Source organism: Gobio gobio (genome assembly GCF_949357685.1).
Source record: "Gobio gobio genome assembly, chromosome: 10".
NCBI lineage: Eukaryota > Metazoa > Chordata > Actinopteri > Cypriniformes > Gobionidae > Gobio > Gobio gobio.
Window position 1 is genome coordinate 14352794 of NC_137116.1, and position 18253 is coordinate 14371046.

The following is an 18253-nucleotide window of genomic DNA, read 5'->3' on the forward strand; positions in this document are numbered from 1 at the left end:
GTACGAATGCACGCGTGCATGTAGTGTATGTACGAATGCACGCGTGCATGTAGTGTATGTACGAATGCACGCGTGCATGTAGTGTATGTACGAATGCACGCGTGCATGTAGTGTATGTACGAATGCACGCGTGCATGTAGTGTATGTACGAATGCACGCGTGCATGTAGTGTATGTACGAATGCACGCGTGCATGTAGTGTATGTACGAATGCACGCGTGCATGTAGTGTATGTACGAATGCACGCGTGCATGTAGTGTATGTACGAATGCACGCGTGCATGTAGTGTATGTACGAATGCACGCGTGCATGTAGTGTATGTACGAATGCACGCGTGCATGTAGTGTATGTACGAATGCACGCGTGCATGTAGTGTATGTACGAATGCACGCGTGCATGTAGTGTATGTACGAATGCACGCGTGCATGTAGTGTATGTACGAATGCACGCGTGCATGTAGTGTATGTACGAATGCACGCGTGCATGTAGTGTATGTACGAATGCACGCGTGCATGTAGTGTATGTACGAATGCACGCGTGCATGTAGTGTATGTACGAATGCACGCGTGCATGTAGTGTATGTACGAATGCACGCGTGCATGTAGTGTATGTACGAATGCACGCGTGCATGTAGTGTATGTACGAATGCACGCGTGCATGTAGTGTATGTACGAATGCACGCGTGCATGTAGTGTACGTACGAATGCACGCGTGCATGTAGTGTACGTACGAATGCACGCGTGCATGTAGTGTACGTACGAATGCACGCGTGCATGTAGTGTACGTACGAATGCACGCGTGCATGTAGTGTACGTACGAATGCACGCGTGCATGTAGTGTACGTACGAATGCACGCGTGCATGTAGTGTACGTACGAATGCACGCGTGCATGTAGTGTACGTACGAATGCACGCGTGCATGTAGTGTACGTACGAATGCACGCGTGCATGTAGTGTACGTACGAATGCACGCGTGCATGTAGTGTACGTACGAATGCACGCGTGCATGTAGTGTACGTACGAATGCACGCGTGCATGTAGTGTACGTACGAATGCACGCGTGCATGTAGTGTACGTACGAATGCACGCGTGCATGTAGTGTACGTACGAATGCACGCGTGCATGTAGTGTACGTACGAATGCACGCGTGCATGTAGTGTACGTACGAATGCACGCGTGCATGTAGTGTACGTACGAATGCACGCGTGCATGTAGTGTACGTACGAATGCACGCGTGCATGTAGTGTACGTACGAATGCACGCGTGCATGTAGTGTACGTACGAATGCACGCGTGCATGTAGTGTACGTACGAATGCACGCGTGCATGTAGTGTACGTACCAATGCACGCGTGCATGTAGTGTACGTACCAATGCACGCGTGCATGTAGTGTACGTACCAATGCACGCGTGCATGTAGTGTACGTACCAATGCACGCGTGCATGTAGTGTACGTACCAATGCACGCGTGCATGTAGTGTACGTACGAATGCACGCGTGCATGTAGTGTACGTACGAATGCACGCGTGCATGTAGTGTACGTACGAATGCACGCGTGCATGTAGTGTACGTACGAATGCACGCGTGCATGTAGTGTACGTACGAATGCACGCGTGCATGTAGTGTACGTACGAATGCACGCGTGCATGTAGTGTACGTACGAATGCACGCGTGCATGTAGTGTACGTACGAATGCACGCGTGCATGTAGTGTACGTACGAATGCACGCGTGCATGTAGTGTACGTACGAATGCACGCGTGCATGTAGTGTACGTACGAATGCACGCGTGCATGTAGTGTACGTACGAATGCACGCGTGCATGTAGTGTACGTACGAATGCACGCGTGCATGTAGTGTACGTACGAATGCACGCGTGCATGTAGTGTACGTACGAATGCACGCGTGCATGTAGTGTACGTACGAATGCACGCGTGCATGTAGTGTACGTACGAATGCACGCGTGCATGTAGTGTACGTACGAATGCACGTATGTACGCGTGCACGCACGAATGCACGTATGTACAAATGCATGTATGCATGCACGCACGTATGTTTGAATGCACGCACGTATGTACAAATGCATGTATGCATGCACGCACGTATGTTTGAATGCACATATGTACGCATGCACGCACCTATGTACAAATGCACGCATGTATGTACGAATGCACGTATGTTTGAATGCACGTATGAACGAATGCACGTATGAATGAATGCACGTATGTACGAATGCACGTATGTTTGAATGCACATATGTACGCATGCACGCACCTATGTACAAATGCACGCATGTATGTACGAATGCACGTATGTTTGAATGCACATATATACGCACGCACGTATGTACAAATGCATGCATGCATGCACGTATGTACGAATGCACGTATGTTTGAATTCACATATGTACGCATGCATGCACGTATGTACGAATGCACGCACGTATGTACGGATGCACGCATGCTTGCACATGTGTACGGATGCATGCATGCACGTGTGTACGTATGAATGCACGCATGTACGCATGACTGTACGCGTGTATGCATGAATATACGCGTGTATGCATGAATGCACGCACGCACATGCACGTATGTATGAATGCACGGATGCACACATGTATGAATGCATGTAAAATGTTTGTGTACTACATCAATAGAAACATTTCACTTCCACTATGCCATAACCCATGACAAAAACAGTATTTTGTTGAGTTTCTCCCTCCTAGAATAGCCTGTCTAGCTTCTCTGTTTTCCAGTGCATTGTGCCAGACCTTTATCACTGAGACTGACCTCTTTGATTTTCTTATATTTGAACAGCTTCTATGCGGACTTTGGCCCGCTCAACCTGGCCATGTTTTATCGCTTCTGTTGCAAACTCAACAAAAAGCTGAAGGTAATGACGCTTCATGACATAAAATGGAGCGTTGCACCAGTCTTTCTGTACAAGCATGCGTGTTCTGTATGATTCACTGGAATCATTTCAAAGTGTGCTTTTCTAATCCAACAGTCTTGTGTTCATGCAAAGAAGAAAATTGTGTTTTATACGTGCGGTGACCGAAAGAAACAAGCCAATGCTGCGTATTTGATCGGCTCTTATGCTGTAAGTTTCCTAGTTTAACTTTAGATTTACTGATGAAATGCTGTTTTTAACATGTAAACTATGTGTATACAGTGGGACAAAAAAGTATTTAGTCAGCCACCGATTGTGCAAGTTCTCCCACTTAAAAAGATGAGAGAGGCCTGTAATTTTCCTCATAGGTACACTTCAACTATGAGAGACAGAATGAGGAGAAAAACCCAGAAAGTCACATTTTTTCTGATTTTTAAAGAATTTATTTGCAAATAATGGTGGAAAATAAGTATTTGGTCAATAACAATTTTTCATCTCAATAATTTGTTTTGCAATGACCGAGGTCAAACGTTTTCTGTAAGTCTCCGCAAGGTTTTCCACACTGTTGCTGGTAGTTTGGCCCATTCCTCATGCAGATCTCCTCTAGAGAAGTGATGTTTTGGGGCTGTCGCTGGGCAACACAGATTTTCAACTCCCTCCAAAGATTTTCTATGGGGCTGAGATCTGGAGACTGGTTAGGCCACTCCAGGACCTTGAAATGCTTCTTACGAAGCCATTCCTTCGTTGCCTGGGCGGTGTGTTTGGGGATCATAGTCATGCTGAAAGACCCAGCCACGTTTCATCTTCAATGCCCTTGCTGATGGAAGGAGGTTTTTACTCAAGGCCCCATTCATTCTTTCCTTTACACGGATCAGTCGTCCTGGTCCCTTTGCAGGAAAACAGCCCCTAAGCAAGATGCACCCCCCCCCCCCCCCATGCTTCACAGTAGGTGTGGTGTTCTTTGGATGCAACTCAGCATTCTTTCTGATGGTAGCCTTTGTTACTGTGGTCCCATCTCTCTGCAGGTCATTCACTAGGTCCCCCCTGTGGTTCTGGGATTTTTGCTCACCGTTCTTGTGATCATTCTGACCCCACGGGGTGAGATCTTGCGTCGAGCCCCAGATCGAGGGATTATCAGGACGAGACGTATGTCTTCCATTTTCTAATAATTGCTCCCACAGTTGATTTCTTCACACCAAGCTGCTTACCTATTGCAGATTCAGTCTTCCCAGCCTGGTGCAGGTCTACCATTTTGTTTCTGGTGTCCTTTGACAGCTCTTTGGTCTTGGCCATAGTGGAGTTTGGAGTTTAACTGTTTGAGGTTGTGGACCGGTGTCTTTTACACTGAGAACGAGTTTAAACAGGGGCCATTAATACAGGTAATGAGTGGAGGACAGAGGAGCCTCTTAGGGCGCTTTCACACACACCTTGTTTGGTCCGGATTTTCTGACTTTTCAGTTTGGTCCGAATCAAATTACAGGTGTGAAACCTCCCCTGACCACGGTCTGGACCAACAGACGAAATTTGGTCTAATGAAAAGAGGTCATCTCGGTCCGGGTCAAACTGAACAAAAGTTTGGTTAATTTCTAGTGTGAAAGCATTTTCTGTATGGTTCGGACTTTCAGACCATTTACAGGAAGTTCCTGTTTATGTTTAAATATTATGTTATTTTTTAATTTAATCTCGGCTAAATTGATTATGAAAAGTGAAAAGATGCGAAATATGTCAGAAGACATAAATTATTTTGAAAGAAATTTTGTATGATTTTGCTTAGAAAGCCTTTCTTTAATGTGAATTTCGTTTTGTATAAATTGTATCTTAATTTTAAAGCAGCACTAGGTAACTTTTCAACCTTTATAATATATTTTCAAGACTCTTGTGGTGATACGTCGACTTACAATAGGTTGAATGACACGTCTGCCATAGCCTGACGGGGTCTGTATCGTTTTTAATCGTACTTTTAAACTTCGGGTTTCGGGTAGTAACCCGAGAACAAAAAGAACTACAAAATTCGACTGCTTTACGGCATATACGTCACTTCCACCACCACCCCCACTTCCTTAAATTCAGACGTGCGAGCCCAACTATCATTTGTTTGCCGAATGTTATAGTCATGGCCGAAGCAGCACAGAAAAATAAGAAAGCAAAGGTTTTGTCGGAGGAAAGCAAAAAGAGGAAAGGAGAAAGTGATGGGATTAAAGGCAGGACGAGGATCAACATTGGGCAGCGTTTGCTGAAGGAGGAGGGGCTACATTCTTGCAAGTAAATACATAAGACGTACAAAATCATATTTTAGGACACCTAACATGTCTGTGATATTGGTTTATTTGTCTTGCCTCAAGCTATAATGCAAATCGATTTTTTTCAAATTTGCAGATTCATCTAGGGTAGCTTGATATTATAATATTGACGATGTATGGTTATTACCTACCACTCAAACATTGAATTGAAGTATCATATAGATTCTGTAAAACGGGAACCAATAGACTAGGCTACTATAATGACGCTGGCTTGTAAACGTGAGCATCGCGATCATTTGGCGTTCGAAAAAAATAAAACCCATGAAATTATATTCATATGACATGCTGAGACATATGCCACTGTACCTGGGATGAAGACATTTCACACGCGACGCAAGCAGAACACGCATGTGAACTCCATAGACATGTGAACTCCTGCAGTGTTCAGGGCTATTATAGTTGGCATGTCAACAAATGCAGGTGCGATGCATCCACTGATGTAGAATGACAGAGTTTACGACAGTAGTAGAGGACAATATTAGGGACTTTAAGCAACAGCTGCGAATGGAACGGCAACGGTGTTCTGACGTTGTATTGCGCATGCGCGACTTTAACTGCTACTCGCCGTAGCCGAGAACGTAAAAATCACTAAGCAACCATAAACAAGACAGCGCACATCAGCTCTAATCTCAATGCTGAGGTCTTGTTGCCAACAGCAGACATATCTTTGTACAAACGGAAAAAAACTTTTAAATTAGCTTAAGTTTAAAACATATCAACACAGATTAAATAAAAGACTAGTGGTACAATCATATACTGATGCAATTACAATGTCATATACCATAAAACATAACATTTACTTACCTAATCTTTCACGTTGTAACGACTACGGCAAATCAGCTGTTCTCCCGTAGTAGACGGTTACAGTAGAACGTCACGAAGTGGCAGTTTAAGTCGCGCATGCGCAATACAACGTCAGAACACCGTTGCCGTTCCATTCGCAGCTGTTGCTTAAAGTCCCTACTGTTTCCCAACTGTAGGGGGACCCCGAGAGCAAAACCTACCTAGTGCTGTTTTAATCGACGTTTAATCAGATAATTGCCTGGATTTAATAAATAAGAAGCAAATAGTCTATAGCAGACCATAATCGCGGGAGCGATCACATGCATTGCACATGAACTGGAGCGGGTCTCAAATAAACTGAAACTCAGCAGATATTTGTCTCTCAAACATGAGAAATATGTGAATATAAAGCTTGAAATGTCCACTTTTAAACGTTACGAAAAGATAATAGTCCAGCAATGCGCACTGTTCAATAGTGGCAACGATATGCGTCCGTTCATTCACTCTTGTCAAAGAAGCTGATGTCAGACGCACATTTGTTTACAAACCAATCACAGTCCAGATGCAGCTCACATGATGAAGACGAGTGGACTCAAGTGTGTCATGTTCAGTTCTTTAGTGCGCTCGCATAATTGCAATGTGAAACCAAACCAAAACTAACCGAATGTATAAAATATATCAAAACATGAACTTCGGTTCGGATCTTGGTGCGGACTTTCAGGTGTGAAAACGGCCTTAAAGCTACACTGTGTGATATTTTCCCCCATCTAGTGGTGAACTTGTATATGACCATCCAGTGAATATTAGTTTCTCTTCCTCTCAATTCCGATTTCGTTTTAACTCCTACGGTGGCTGATTTAGTCCAAGATTAATCTGGCTTCCAGTTCGACCTCGTCCACATTGGACACGGAGCCATCGAGTGTTAAAACGCGAAAGGCGAAGCTTGAATTTACGGGAATGTCCCTCTTTGGCTAATGTACTTTCAAGATGGAGGGGCAACATGGCGACCCGCATTCGAACCCTCACCCGCATGTATTTTCAATGGCATATTATAAACTTACGAGAATACTTTATTACTTGAAAGAAGTAAATATACATTAATGAGCACATATATTTTTGAAAGAACTAAGTGTTTTAGCTAAGAATAAGTTACACAGTGTAGCTTTAAAGAAGAAGTTACAGGTCTGTGAGAGCCAGAAATCTTGCTTTTTTTGTTGGTGACCAAATACTACTTTTCCACCATCATTTGCAAATAAATTCTTTAAAAATCAGACACTGTGATTTTTCAGGATTTTTTTTCTCATTCTCTCTCTCTCATAGTTGAAGTGTAGCTATGATGAAAATTACAGGCCTCTCTCATCTTCTTAAGTGGGAGAACTTGCACAATTGGTGGCTGACTAAATACTTTTTTGCCCGCTGTAGTTCTTCCAGATCTTTAGAGGTTGAAGGCTCAGTATTGTTGGTCCTCTTTTGTAGGTAATGCATCTACAGAAAACACCAGAAGAAGCGTACAGCCTTCTTGTCTCTCAAAATGCATCATATCTTCCTTTTCGGTAATTTATCCTGTTTATTATTCAAGAAATGAAGTTTTCCTGGCACAATAACTGAGATTTGTGAGATGGCCTTTTTAACAAGCAGTAATAACATGTCTCTGATTCAGATTTTTTTCCATTACATCCAACAGAGATGCATCTTTTGGAACGTGCATGTACAATCTGAATATTCTTGACTGTCTACGGGCCATTCACAAGGTAATCCAGATCCGGAAGCTTTACCAGACGCGGCCATGATTCCTACTGATCGCTTGCTCTGTTTCAGGCTCTGCAGTTCGGCTGGCTGGATTTCTCTCAGTTTAATGTGGAGGAATATGAGCATTATGAGGTGAGTTTCGCTGATATATCAGAGTAAAGAGTCTAATCTCACGCTTAAGCCCTTCTCTTTGAAGACATATCAGGTCTGTTCTTCTCTTTTGTGCCGTATATCGAGGGAAACGCTTCTCAAACAAGAACAAATGTAGGGCAGGGCTTGATTCTGATTGGATGGTTGTGGTTTGTTATGGAGATGAGCTGTTATTTATAATAATGTGCACCGATAAATCATACACTGCAATGACTTTACTGTTTTCCCAGCGGGCTGAAAATGGAGATTTTAACTGGATCATTCCAGGGAAGTTTTTGGCTTTCAGCGGCCCTCATCCAAAGAGCAAAATTGAGAATGGTGCGTATGGATTTTGCACATCATAACTAGTGATCGACCGATTTACCGATATTTTCCCCGGTATTTAAAGGGTTAGTTCACCCAAAAATGAAAATTCTGTCATTAATGACTGAGCCTCATGTGGTTGGACACCCGTCAGACCTCCGTTCATCTTCAGACACAAATGAAGATATTTTAGTGTAAAGCTGATGCTCTGAAAGGCCTCCATTGGCTCAATGCACTTTACACTCTCAAGACCCTTAAAAGACACTAAAGACGTCGATACAAAGTCCATCTCACTACAGTGACTCTACAATAACAATTCAGCAGTTCAGAGCGTTATGAATCAGTGAGTCGAATCAGCGGTTCAGAGTGTTATGAATCAGTGAGTCGATTCAGCGGTTTGAATCGCCAAATTTCAGCAGTTTGGCGGTTTGACACGCGATCCGAATCATGATTTGACTCACTGATTCATAACGCTTCGAACCGCTGAATCGACTCACTGATTCATAACGCTCTGAACCGCTGAATCGACTCACTGATTCATAACGCTCTGAACCGCTGAATCGACTCACTGATTCATAACGTTCTGAACCGCTGAATTGACTCACTGATTCATAACACTCTGAACCGCTGAATCAACTCACTGATTCATAACGCTCTGAACCGCTGAATTGACTCACTGATTCATAACACTCTGAACCGCTGAATTGACTCACTGATTCATAACACTCTGAACCGCTGAATTGACTCACTGATTCATAACACTCTGAACCGCTGAATTGACTCACTGATTCATAACACTCTGAACCGCTGAATCGACTCACTGATTCATTACACTCTGAACCGCTGAATCGACTCACTGATTCATAACGCTCTGAACCGCTGAATTGACTCACGGATTCATAACACTCTGAACCGCTGAATCGACTCACTGATTCATAACGCTTCGAAGCTTCATGATGCCGTGTTTTGAAATCGTCATCTCTATATAAGTCGTTATTTAGGGTTTTTTTGCGCACAAAAACTATTCTTGTCTTCATAAAGTTATTGTAGAGCCGCTGTAGTGAGATGGACTTTGTAACTTTAGTCTTTAGTGTCTTTTAAGGGTCTTGAGAGTGTAAAGTTGAGCCAATGGAGGCCTTTCAGAGCATCAGCTTTACACTAAAATATCTTCATTTGTGTCTGAAGATGAACGGAGGTCTGACGGGTGTCCAACCACATGAGGCTCAGTCATTAATGACAGAATTTTCATTTTTGGGTGAACTAACCCTTTAACACAAGTCATTAATATACAAATTAGATGTTACATAAATGCCTGAAATCTAGCTGGGTTAGTCAGGATTTGACGGATTATTGTACATGCCGCCGTGAGCTCGTCTCTCTTAGAGTGAATAATCCATCAAGTCCTGTCCAAATACAGACGCAACTGTGCATGAAGTAAATAATACAGCCATGAATGAGCACATGTTGGAAATAAAAGCGCTGAGTTTAATTCTCTCTCTGTTGTCTGTGCTCATCATTCGTCTCCTGAAGTCGTCTGTGTTTCGGGTTGATGCTCAGGAATTGCTCCACCGCATATATAACTTTAACAAGATTCACTTAATTACACACCGTAATTAATTATATAACCATTAATTCGTAATACACATCAAAGTAAACAACTCTATGGATATTTATTATCTCCGCGAACGATCGCAGTTTGAGTAGTTCTGTGTAAATGCAGATATAAACATCAGTTAGTCAGCTGATATTTCATAATCTACAACGACAAAAACATTAATAATTCTGATATAACTTCAACAAACATTAACATTTCTCAAATGGTATGTTATGTTCCAATATTCCAGAGAATATTATTCAGTTATTTAACATTATTCTTCACTCTTTAACTGATTAAACAGTTTATAAATCTACTAAAACTGTAGTTTAAAATTAAGTTTTACATTTCTGCAAAGTTGATATGACTCCTGTCTTTAATTCATTTTCTCCATTTGAAAACATTACACATTCTACATTTATTTTGCTTATTGTTAACATTAGTGTTGCTGCTGATGCTTTTTATAAATACAATTATTTTTGTAACATGAAGATTCAAATTAACATGAAAGACACTTTTTTTAAAGATGACTGAAAGGAGGAAAGTATGGACTTGCGTCATTGCCTGGGCTGGCAGTTTGCAAAGAATGCCAAATGAATGTGAGCATGGGGTCAAAATCTAAAAAAATAAAATAAATACCAGTGCACTTTTTTTATGTTTTGCACTTTCAGACCCCTCTGTTTATTGGTGTATAAACAAGATTTGTTTTGTTTTCTATGCAAGGAGGAAGTGATTTGTTATAAATAAAATGGTTTGTTCAGTTCAGTGGTGTTGTAATCGTGTCAAAATCGAGAACAGATGATCTACACTGGAGGAATATTACACTGATTACTGGATTTCAAAAAGTCAAAATGATTACGTAAACAGTCAAAATTATTTCGTAAAAAGTCAAAATTATGTAAAAAGTCAAAATTATGATGTAAAAAGTGCAAATTATTACGTAAAAAGTCTCAATTATGATGTAAAGTCCAAATTATGTAAAAAGTGCAAATTATTACATAAAAAGTCAAAATTATTACATAAGTCAAAATTATTACTTAAAAAGTCAAAATTACGTTAACAGTCAAAACTTTTACATAAGTCCAAATTATGATAAAAAGTCCAAATTATTACGTAAACAGTCAAAATTATGTAAAAAGTGCAAATGATTACGTAAAAAGTCCAAATTATTACGTAAACCGTCAAATTATTACATCAAGTCCACAAATTTTGTAAAAAGTCCAAATGATTTCATAAAAAGTCATGCAAGGAGGGAGTGATTGTTATAAATAAAATGGTTTGTTCAGTTCAGTGGTGTTGTAATCGTGTCAAAATCGAGAACAGATGATCTACACTGGAGGAATATTACACTGATTACTGGATTTCAAAAAGTCAAAATGATTACGTAAACAGTCAAAATTATTTCGTAAAAAGTCTAAATTATGTAAAAAGTCAAAATTATGATGTAAAAAGTGCAAATTATTACGTAAAAAGTCTAAATTATGATGTAAAGTCCAAATTATGTAAAAAGTGCAAATTATTACGTAAAAAGTCAAAATTATTACATAAGTCAAAATTATTACTTAAAAAGTCAAAATTACGTTAACAGTCAAAACTATTACATAAGTCCAAATTATGATGTAAAGTCAAAATGAATACGTAAAAAGTCAAAATTACGTTAACAGTCAAAATTATTACATAAGTCCAAATTATGATGTAAAGTCCAAATTATGTAAAAAGTCAAAATGATTACGTAAAAAGTCAAAATTACGTTAACAGTCAAAATTATTACATAAATCCAAATTATGATAAAATGTCCAAATTATTACGTAAACAGTCCAAATTATGTAAAAAGTGCAAATGATTACGTAAAAAGTCCAAATTATTACGTAAACCGTCAAATTATTACATCAAATCCACAAATTTTGTAAAAAGTCCAAATAATTTCATAAAAAGTCATGCAAGGAGGGAGTGATTGTTATAAATAAAATGGTTTGTTCAGTTCAGTGGTGTTGTAATCGTGTCAAAAACAAACAGAAGAATAACAGTAAATAAATATCGGTTCTGTATATCGGTTATCGGGAACATAAAAACAAAAATTATCGGTATCAGATAAAAAAAAAACCCAATATCGGTCGATCACTAATCATAACACTGCTTTAACTCGAGTCTGTTGGAGTAAAACTGGTCTACAGATTTATATCCATCTGTTCTTCTTCCCCCTCAGGATACCCTCTTCACGCCCCTGAGGCGTATTTCCCCTACTTCAGGAAGCACAACATCACCACCATCATCCGGCTCAACAAGAAAATGTACGACGCCAAGCGTTTCACAGACATGGGCTTCAGGCACCATGACCTGTTCTTTGTGGATGGCAGTACGCCCACCGATGCCATCGTCTCCAGGTTCCTGAGCGTCTGCGAGAACGCGGATGGAGCCATCGCAGTCCACTGCAAAGGTGCGGCGCTTAAAGTCCACATGAAGTCAAAATTGGAGGGTTTTTTTGGGGGCTTTTAGTATGAATATGTTAGTCTTGCTGTTATCTATAAGCTAGTGTTGCTCCAAAACAATGACAACATTCACATTTAGAAGATATAAATATGGATCAGGGATTTTGATGACATCACTCTGCACTTCTGGGAACGTTAGTTAGCCATTTAAATTTTAGAAACATTACTACATTCCCACTTTCCTACATTAATCAGGCCTGCTCAGAATCTTTCCTGTGTTGTTGTTTATTGATTTGCATGTAAACTTTGCATGGTTACACACCTGGGGTCTCATTTATAAAACTTTCCGTAGATTTCATTAGGCTTGTCACTAGGAATGTGACGGTGAGGAAATTTTCCCACCGGTTAATTGATGTGTGACAACACCGGTAATGCCGGTATCACCGGCGGAGGCTTTTAAATCACTAATTCTATCTAACCGAAGGTAACATGCACACGACCGCTCTGAACTGAAAACGCGCCAGTGCGCGCACACACCGTGAATGACAGCTCGTCTGTAAATGCGCGCTCTGTGAGGCCATGAGTGCGTCTTTATCAGTTCCCTAGTTCAGTAGTCAGGGCACATATTACAGTTCCTCCGTAAAGCCTCGTTTATACTCGACGCGCCCGCATGAACGCGAGGGTGCGCGCGGCAAAAATAAATGCGCGCAGTCAGCGTAGCGCGGAGGATCGCACTGCGGAGCCAGGCCAAAGTAAACAATGCGCGCAGTCAGCGTAGCGCGGAGGATCGCACTGCGGAGCCAGGCCAAAGTAAACAATGCGCGCAGTCAGCGTAGCGCGGAGGCTCGCACTGCGGAGCCAGGCCAAAGTAAACAATGCGCGCTCTGTGCGGCCGTGCACATTTTACTTTCGGTTTTGAATTAGCGCCAATTCGGCTGCGGGTTGCTTGAATTGTGGGTTCATTAGCCTATTATTTTTAATGAAAAACACAACAACAAAACAAATGACAAACTCCCTTAAATAGGCGCTTTTACGTTTCGCTTTGAAACCAAATCTTGCGCGATCATCTCAGTCAGCTCCTCACTCTCTGATGAATGACTCCTGCCGCTGCCGAGACTCACGGTCGGGTCATGCTTTATTAAGCAGAGACGTTCAGTTTTTATTTGTATTGTCTGTTCTCTAACTGAACTAAATTATTTTATTACTATAAAAAAATCAAAAAGACGGTGGGCGGTGCCACGGTGGGCAAGTGATGTAACCGGTGTTGAGTCTGGACACCGGTAACACCGGCAACACCGACTATCGTAGCAAGCCTACTTGTCACGATAACAAATTTTGCTGGACGATAAATTGGCCAAGAAATGATTGCGGTAAACGATAATATTGTCGTTCTGAGACCATTTAAAATAATGATAATGGCATAATAATGCAGGAACACCTTTTCAAAGATCAATAAACTTTTATTTCTAAAGACTATTTAACACTGAAAACAGAAAACATTTTAAATATCCACAATAAATGAACAAAACAACCAAAACAAAAAAAGCAATGGACTCTCAGTCTGTTAACAAACTAATGCTCTTGAACAAACAGCTGGAAACTGCAGCGGATGATTGGGTTTCAGGTAGTGCTGGGAATCCTCCAAAAAAATATTAACTAATTAATCACATTTTTTTCTGTAGTTAATCACGATTAATACGTTTTTAATGTTTTGGTATTGTAATAATTTCAGTTACTCTCCAAATTAATGTAAAAACAATTTATTGACAGCATATTTTAAATATGTGTTGTATTGTCATGTTTTTATGAATGAAGGCCAGTATCACTGATGTCTCTATGAAACATTAATGATTTCAATTTCAACATTTATTAGGCTTTAAAAAAACGACTTTTAATTTAAGTGAACTTAAAACAATCTTCACACAAACCCTTCCCTGTTAGACATATACAGAAATGTAATAGTTATCAAACACCTTTCTTAACTGCATGAATAATAAATGAAATATAGATTAATCATCATTAAAGCTACACTTTTCTCTGTTCCCGTTGTTCTGTGATGAACATTAATGATGATCATCAGTGCTCCTGTCACTTTAAGAACAGCTGCGCATCTCATTCTCACAACTCTAAGTTCATTTCAGACGTTATTTAACTCATTTAAGATCATAATATGAGAATACTCAAAATTCTCTGTGTTGTTATTGTTTGTTCATGAGCAAAAGAGATATTTACATGTATAAGAGCGTGATCATATAATGAAACGCTCAGCAAAAATGGATATAAAAACGGACGCTGGAAATTATCGCGGCCAGAAAAATTATCGAGCTCATTTTTTTATTTTTTTTATTGTGCGATTAATTGATTTATTGATTATCGCGACAAGCCTAGATTTCATCCTACAAGTGTACGTTCGCACAAAAGCTAGTTTTTGCGTACGCACCAGTGTTAATTTCGTTGATGAATAATTTTCGTCAACGACCTGTTTTCACTGACGAAAACGAGACGATAACTAAATAAAAACTAGTGTTGGATGACAAAAACTATGAGGAAAATCAACTGTCATTTTCGTCAACAAATAAAAACGAGACGAAAATGTTAGAGAGGGACAAGATCCAGTCAGAACTGAAATATCCTGTGTCACAGATACGCACATTTGATCTGAACTGATCTAACCGCTGGAAAACACGGCTCATCCCCAATCCAGCTCCAGAGCGGCTCAATCAATAACACACATTTATGACAGACCAGTGTTTATGAACTAATGCTGATGAATAATGACAATGTTTACTTTATGATGTTTATATAGTAATATGTTTTAGACGGTTGTAACGACGCTTATTTTATCTCCTGAACTTGAATGAGCAACTGCAATAAAGGCGCAGACATTTCAAAATAAGAGTCCCGGTGTATTTCAAGCTTTTTTATAATTATAAGTCACGCATTATATATTCGTTTTTGCTTCCACAATAAACTGTATTTAATTTAATTCCCATTTAATTCATAGTCAGGAGGAAAGACCAGTATTTGACACATATTCAATAAAGTATCAGGGTTATAATAGTTCACTAAAACCATTAAAAACTATCTTCATTATTTGAAATTAAATAAATGTTAAAAAAATAAATAAACAAACTTATTTGAAGCTTTAGCTTAACCTAATATGGCCTACTGACTAAAGCAGAAATACAAAGTTATAAAAACTATATAAACAAACAAAAAAGTGAATTGAGCTCTTTCGTGTATTTTTAATGTCAAAAACAAAATGTCAAAATCAGAGTTCAAGTGACAGTCGGTTATGTAATGCTTAAATGCTTAATGTATTACAATTTAATTAAACTCATTAGATTTTAGGAGACTAAAACTAAAAACAATTCAGGCGACTAAAATATGACTAAAACTAAATGGCATTTTAGTCAAAAGACTACGACTAAAACTAAATCAAAATTTGCTGTCAAAATTAACACTGGTACGCACAAAAAATATTATAAAACCATGTGTACGCCAGAACCTTTCGCAAAAATCCCTTTATAAATCAACGCCTAGTTTTACTATGCATAACCTCATCTGCATATCATTTGCATGCATATTCCCATCCACATGACACCATGTTGAACACTGTCAAAGGTACAAGACATTGAAAAATATTAGATACGGACTATAAATGCCATTTGTGCCTTACACATTGCTGACAATCATCCAATATCCTTTTTATGTTTTAGAATAAATATATCAAAATATCCAGCAAAACAAATGCAAAAAAAAAACTTTAAATAAAGTTTATTCATTCATTTCCACGGGCCAAATGTTATTTTAATTCAAAATATTTATTCATTTGGAACCCTTCAACTTAAATATTCGTGCAGTTTTGCTTATAATGTGAACATATAGGATGTTTAGGCTATTTTAATTTAAACAGATAGGCCAACTTATTTATTGCAGTGTAAATACAATCATCTGACTCGCGTCACTGACAAAGTATTTTAGAAAAGGAAACGTGCAAATCTTAATTTTTTCTTCAAGTTGAATCCTCCAAATAATACCGTGGTATTTTTCATAATTTTGTGAAGATGTCTTTACACTCCATGTCCGTGCAGCTGTGGTTGTACAGTAAGCTATTAGCCTATCATTGGACCTATTCAAACCGGAAAATGGACCGTTCGACCACCGAATCCTGCAGTGTCTGTAATATCGAAGTAAGTGTGTGCGTCACTGATCATCGTTCTCGCTAAAACATATTTTGTCATAACATGAGATCTTCAGTTAGGTTTAAAGAGGAATTATTGGAATTAGCCTTTATTTAATTCCTGTCATTAAAACAGCAGGTCAGAGGAAAAGTGATCAAAAGTCGCACATGTCTATCTAAATTCATATCATTTTTGTTTAGGCTAAATTCTGAGTATGACTTTAATGTTCCAGTTTCATTAATATGCACTGAAATTACATAATGTAAATGTGTATATCAAAATGAAAACCGTTTTAAATTGTTCTTACTTCATTACTTTTCTCACTCTATACAGTAAAAGAGTGTGTACGCATGGATCAGAGTTTGCGTGCAGTTGCGCAAATTTCCCCAACAAGTTTGTTTTTATAAATCATAACTTATGCGTCGAATGTGGTGTACGCCTCTTTCAGGCCCTGTTTTGTGCGGACGCAACAGTTATAAATGAGACCCCTGGTTGTTGTCAGCATTTGTACATGTGAGAATGTATCATTCAGAATATGCTCACCCCATTGCTTGCTTGTTTATTAAATATTTCCGCTAGTTTAGCTCCATGTATTTAAGTCTGTTCTGCAGGTTCTCCCATATAAATATTGCTTTAAAGGGTTAGTTCACCCAAAAATGTAAATTGTGTCATTAATGACTGAGCCTCATGTGGTTGGACACCCGTCAGACCTCCGTTCATCTTCAGACACAAATGAAGATATTTTAGTGTAAATCTGATGCTCTGAAAGGCCTCCATTGGCTCAACTTTACACTCTCAAGACCCTTAAAAGACACCAAAGACTAAAGTTACAAAGTCCATCTCACTACAGCGGCTCTACAATAACTTTATGAATCGGCGAGAATAGTTTTTGTGCGGAAAAAAACCCTAAATAACGACTTATATAGTGATGACGATTTCAAAACACGGCATCATGAAGCTTCGAAGCGTTATGAATCAGTGAGTCGAATCAGTGGTTCAGAGCGTTATGAATCAGTGAGTCGATTCAGCGGTTCAGAGCGTTATGAATCAGTGAGTCGATTCAGCGGTTCAGAGCGTTATGAATCAGTGAGTCGATTCAGCGGTTCAGAGCGTTATGAATCAGTGAGTCGATTCAGCGGTTCAGAACGTTATGAATCAGTGAGTCGATTCAGCGGTTCAGAGCGTTATGAATCAGTGAGTCGAATGAGCAGTTTGAATCGTCAAATTTCAGCAGTTTGGCAGTTGAACACGCGATCCGAATCATGATTTGACTCACTGATTCATAACGCTTCGAAGCTTCATGACTTAAATTTATCTCGATATTTTCTAGTATTTATTGCGATAACGATATCAATGACGATAAATGTAGTATCGTTCCCCATGTTTTTGGCTAAAGTGAAAGCTGCATGCATTCTTATATATATATATATTAATTAATTAATTATTTTTTTATGTAAAATTCCACACCAGCCTTTTCAGAAATGGAAAAGTTGCAGATATAATTGTCCTCTGTAAAAGTGCAGGTAATGTTTAAATAGTGCAACTGTGCTAAAAAACGTCACACAATACAAACAATAATAATTTTTAAATCAAATGACAAGTTTTACATGTAAACCGATTCTGTATTTATTCATACATGGTGCAAACAGTGGTAAAAATAGCAGAAACAGCAAAAGTAATTATCCCAAAAATGTCAAAATAATTTAAAAACAAAACAAAAAAGTTGAAAATAATGATTTAATGATAGAACTTCAGTAATTTGAGTTGATAAGATAATAATACCACAAATTATTCTACTAATAAAAATAAACTGCACTAAGGAATAATGAGCTTCTGGGTTCATGAATATTAATCACGTTGTCAGCGCTCATTCAAACT

The 18253-nt window shown here is 39.0% G+C and overlaps 1 protein-coding gene across 4 annotated transcripts in view; it reads left to right on the top strand.

The window, feature by feature from the left end:
* The window catches only part of cdc14b (cell division cycle 14B), a 50834-nt gene that overhangs the window by 6200 nt on the left and 26381 nt on the right, over positions 1–18253 (top strand). For all 4 annotated transcript variants that reach the window (XM_079827513.1, XM_079827515.1, XM_079827514.1 and 1 more), the window contains exons 3-9: positions 2811–2886; positions 3001–3093; positions 7443–7519; positions 7651–7717; positions 7785–7847; positions 8096–8183; positions 11969–12199. In XM_079827513.1, coding sequence (XP_079683639.1) covers positions 2811–2886; positions 3001–3093; positions 7443–7519; positions 7651–7717; positions 7785–7847; positions 8096–8183; positions 11969–12199 — 695 coding nt within the window. The remainder of the gene's footprint in view (positions 1–2810; positions 2887–3000; positions 3094–7442; positions 7520–7650; positions 7718–7784; positions 7848–8095; positions 8184–11968; positions 12200–18253) is intronic.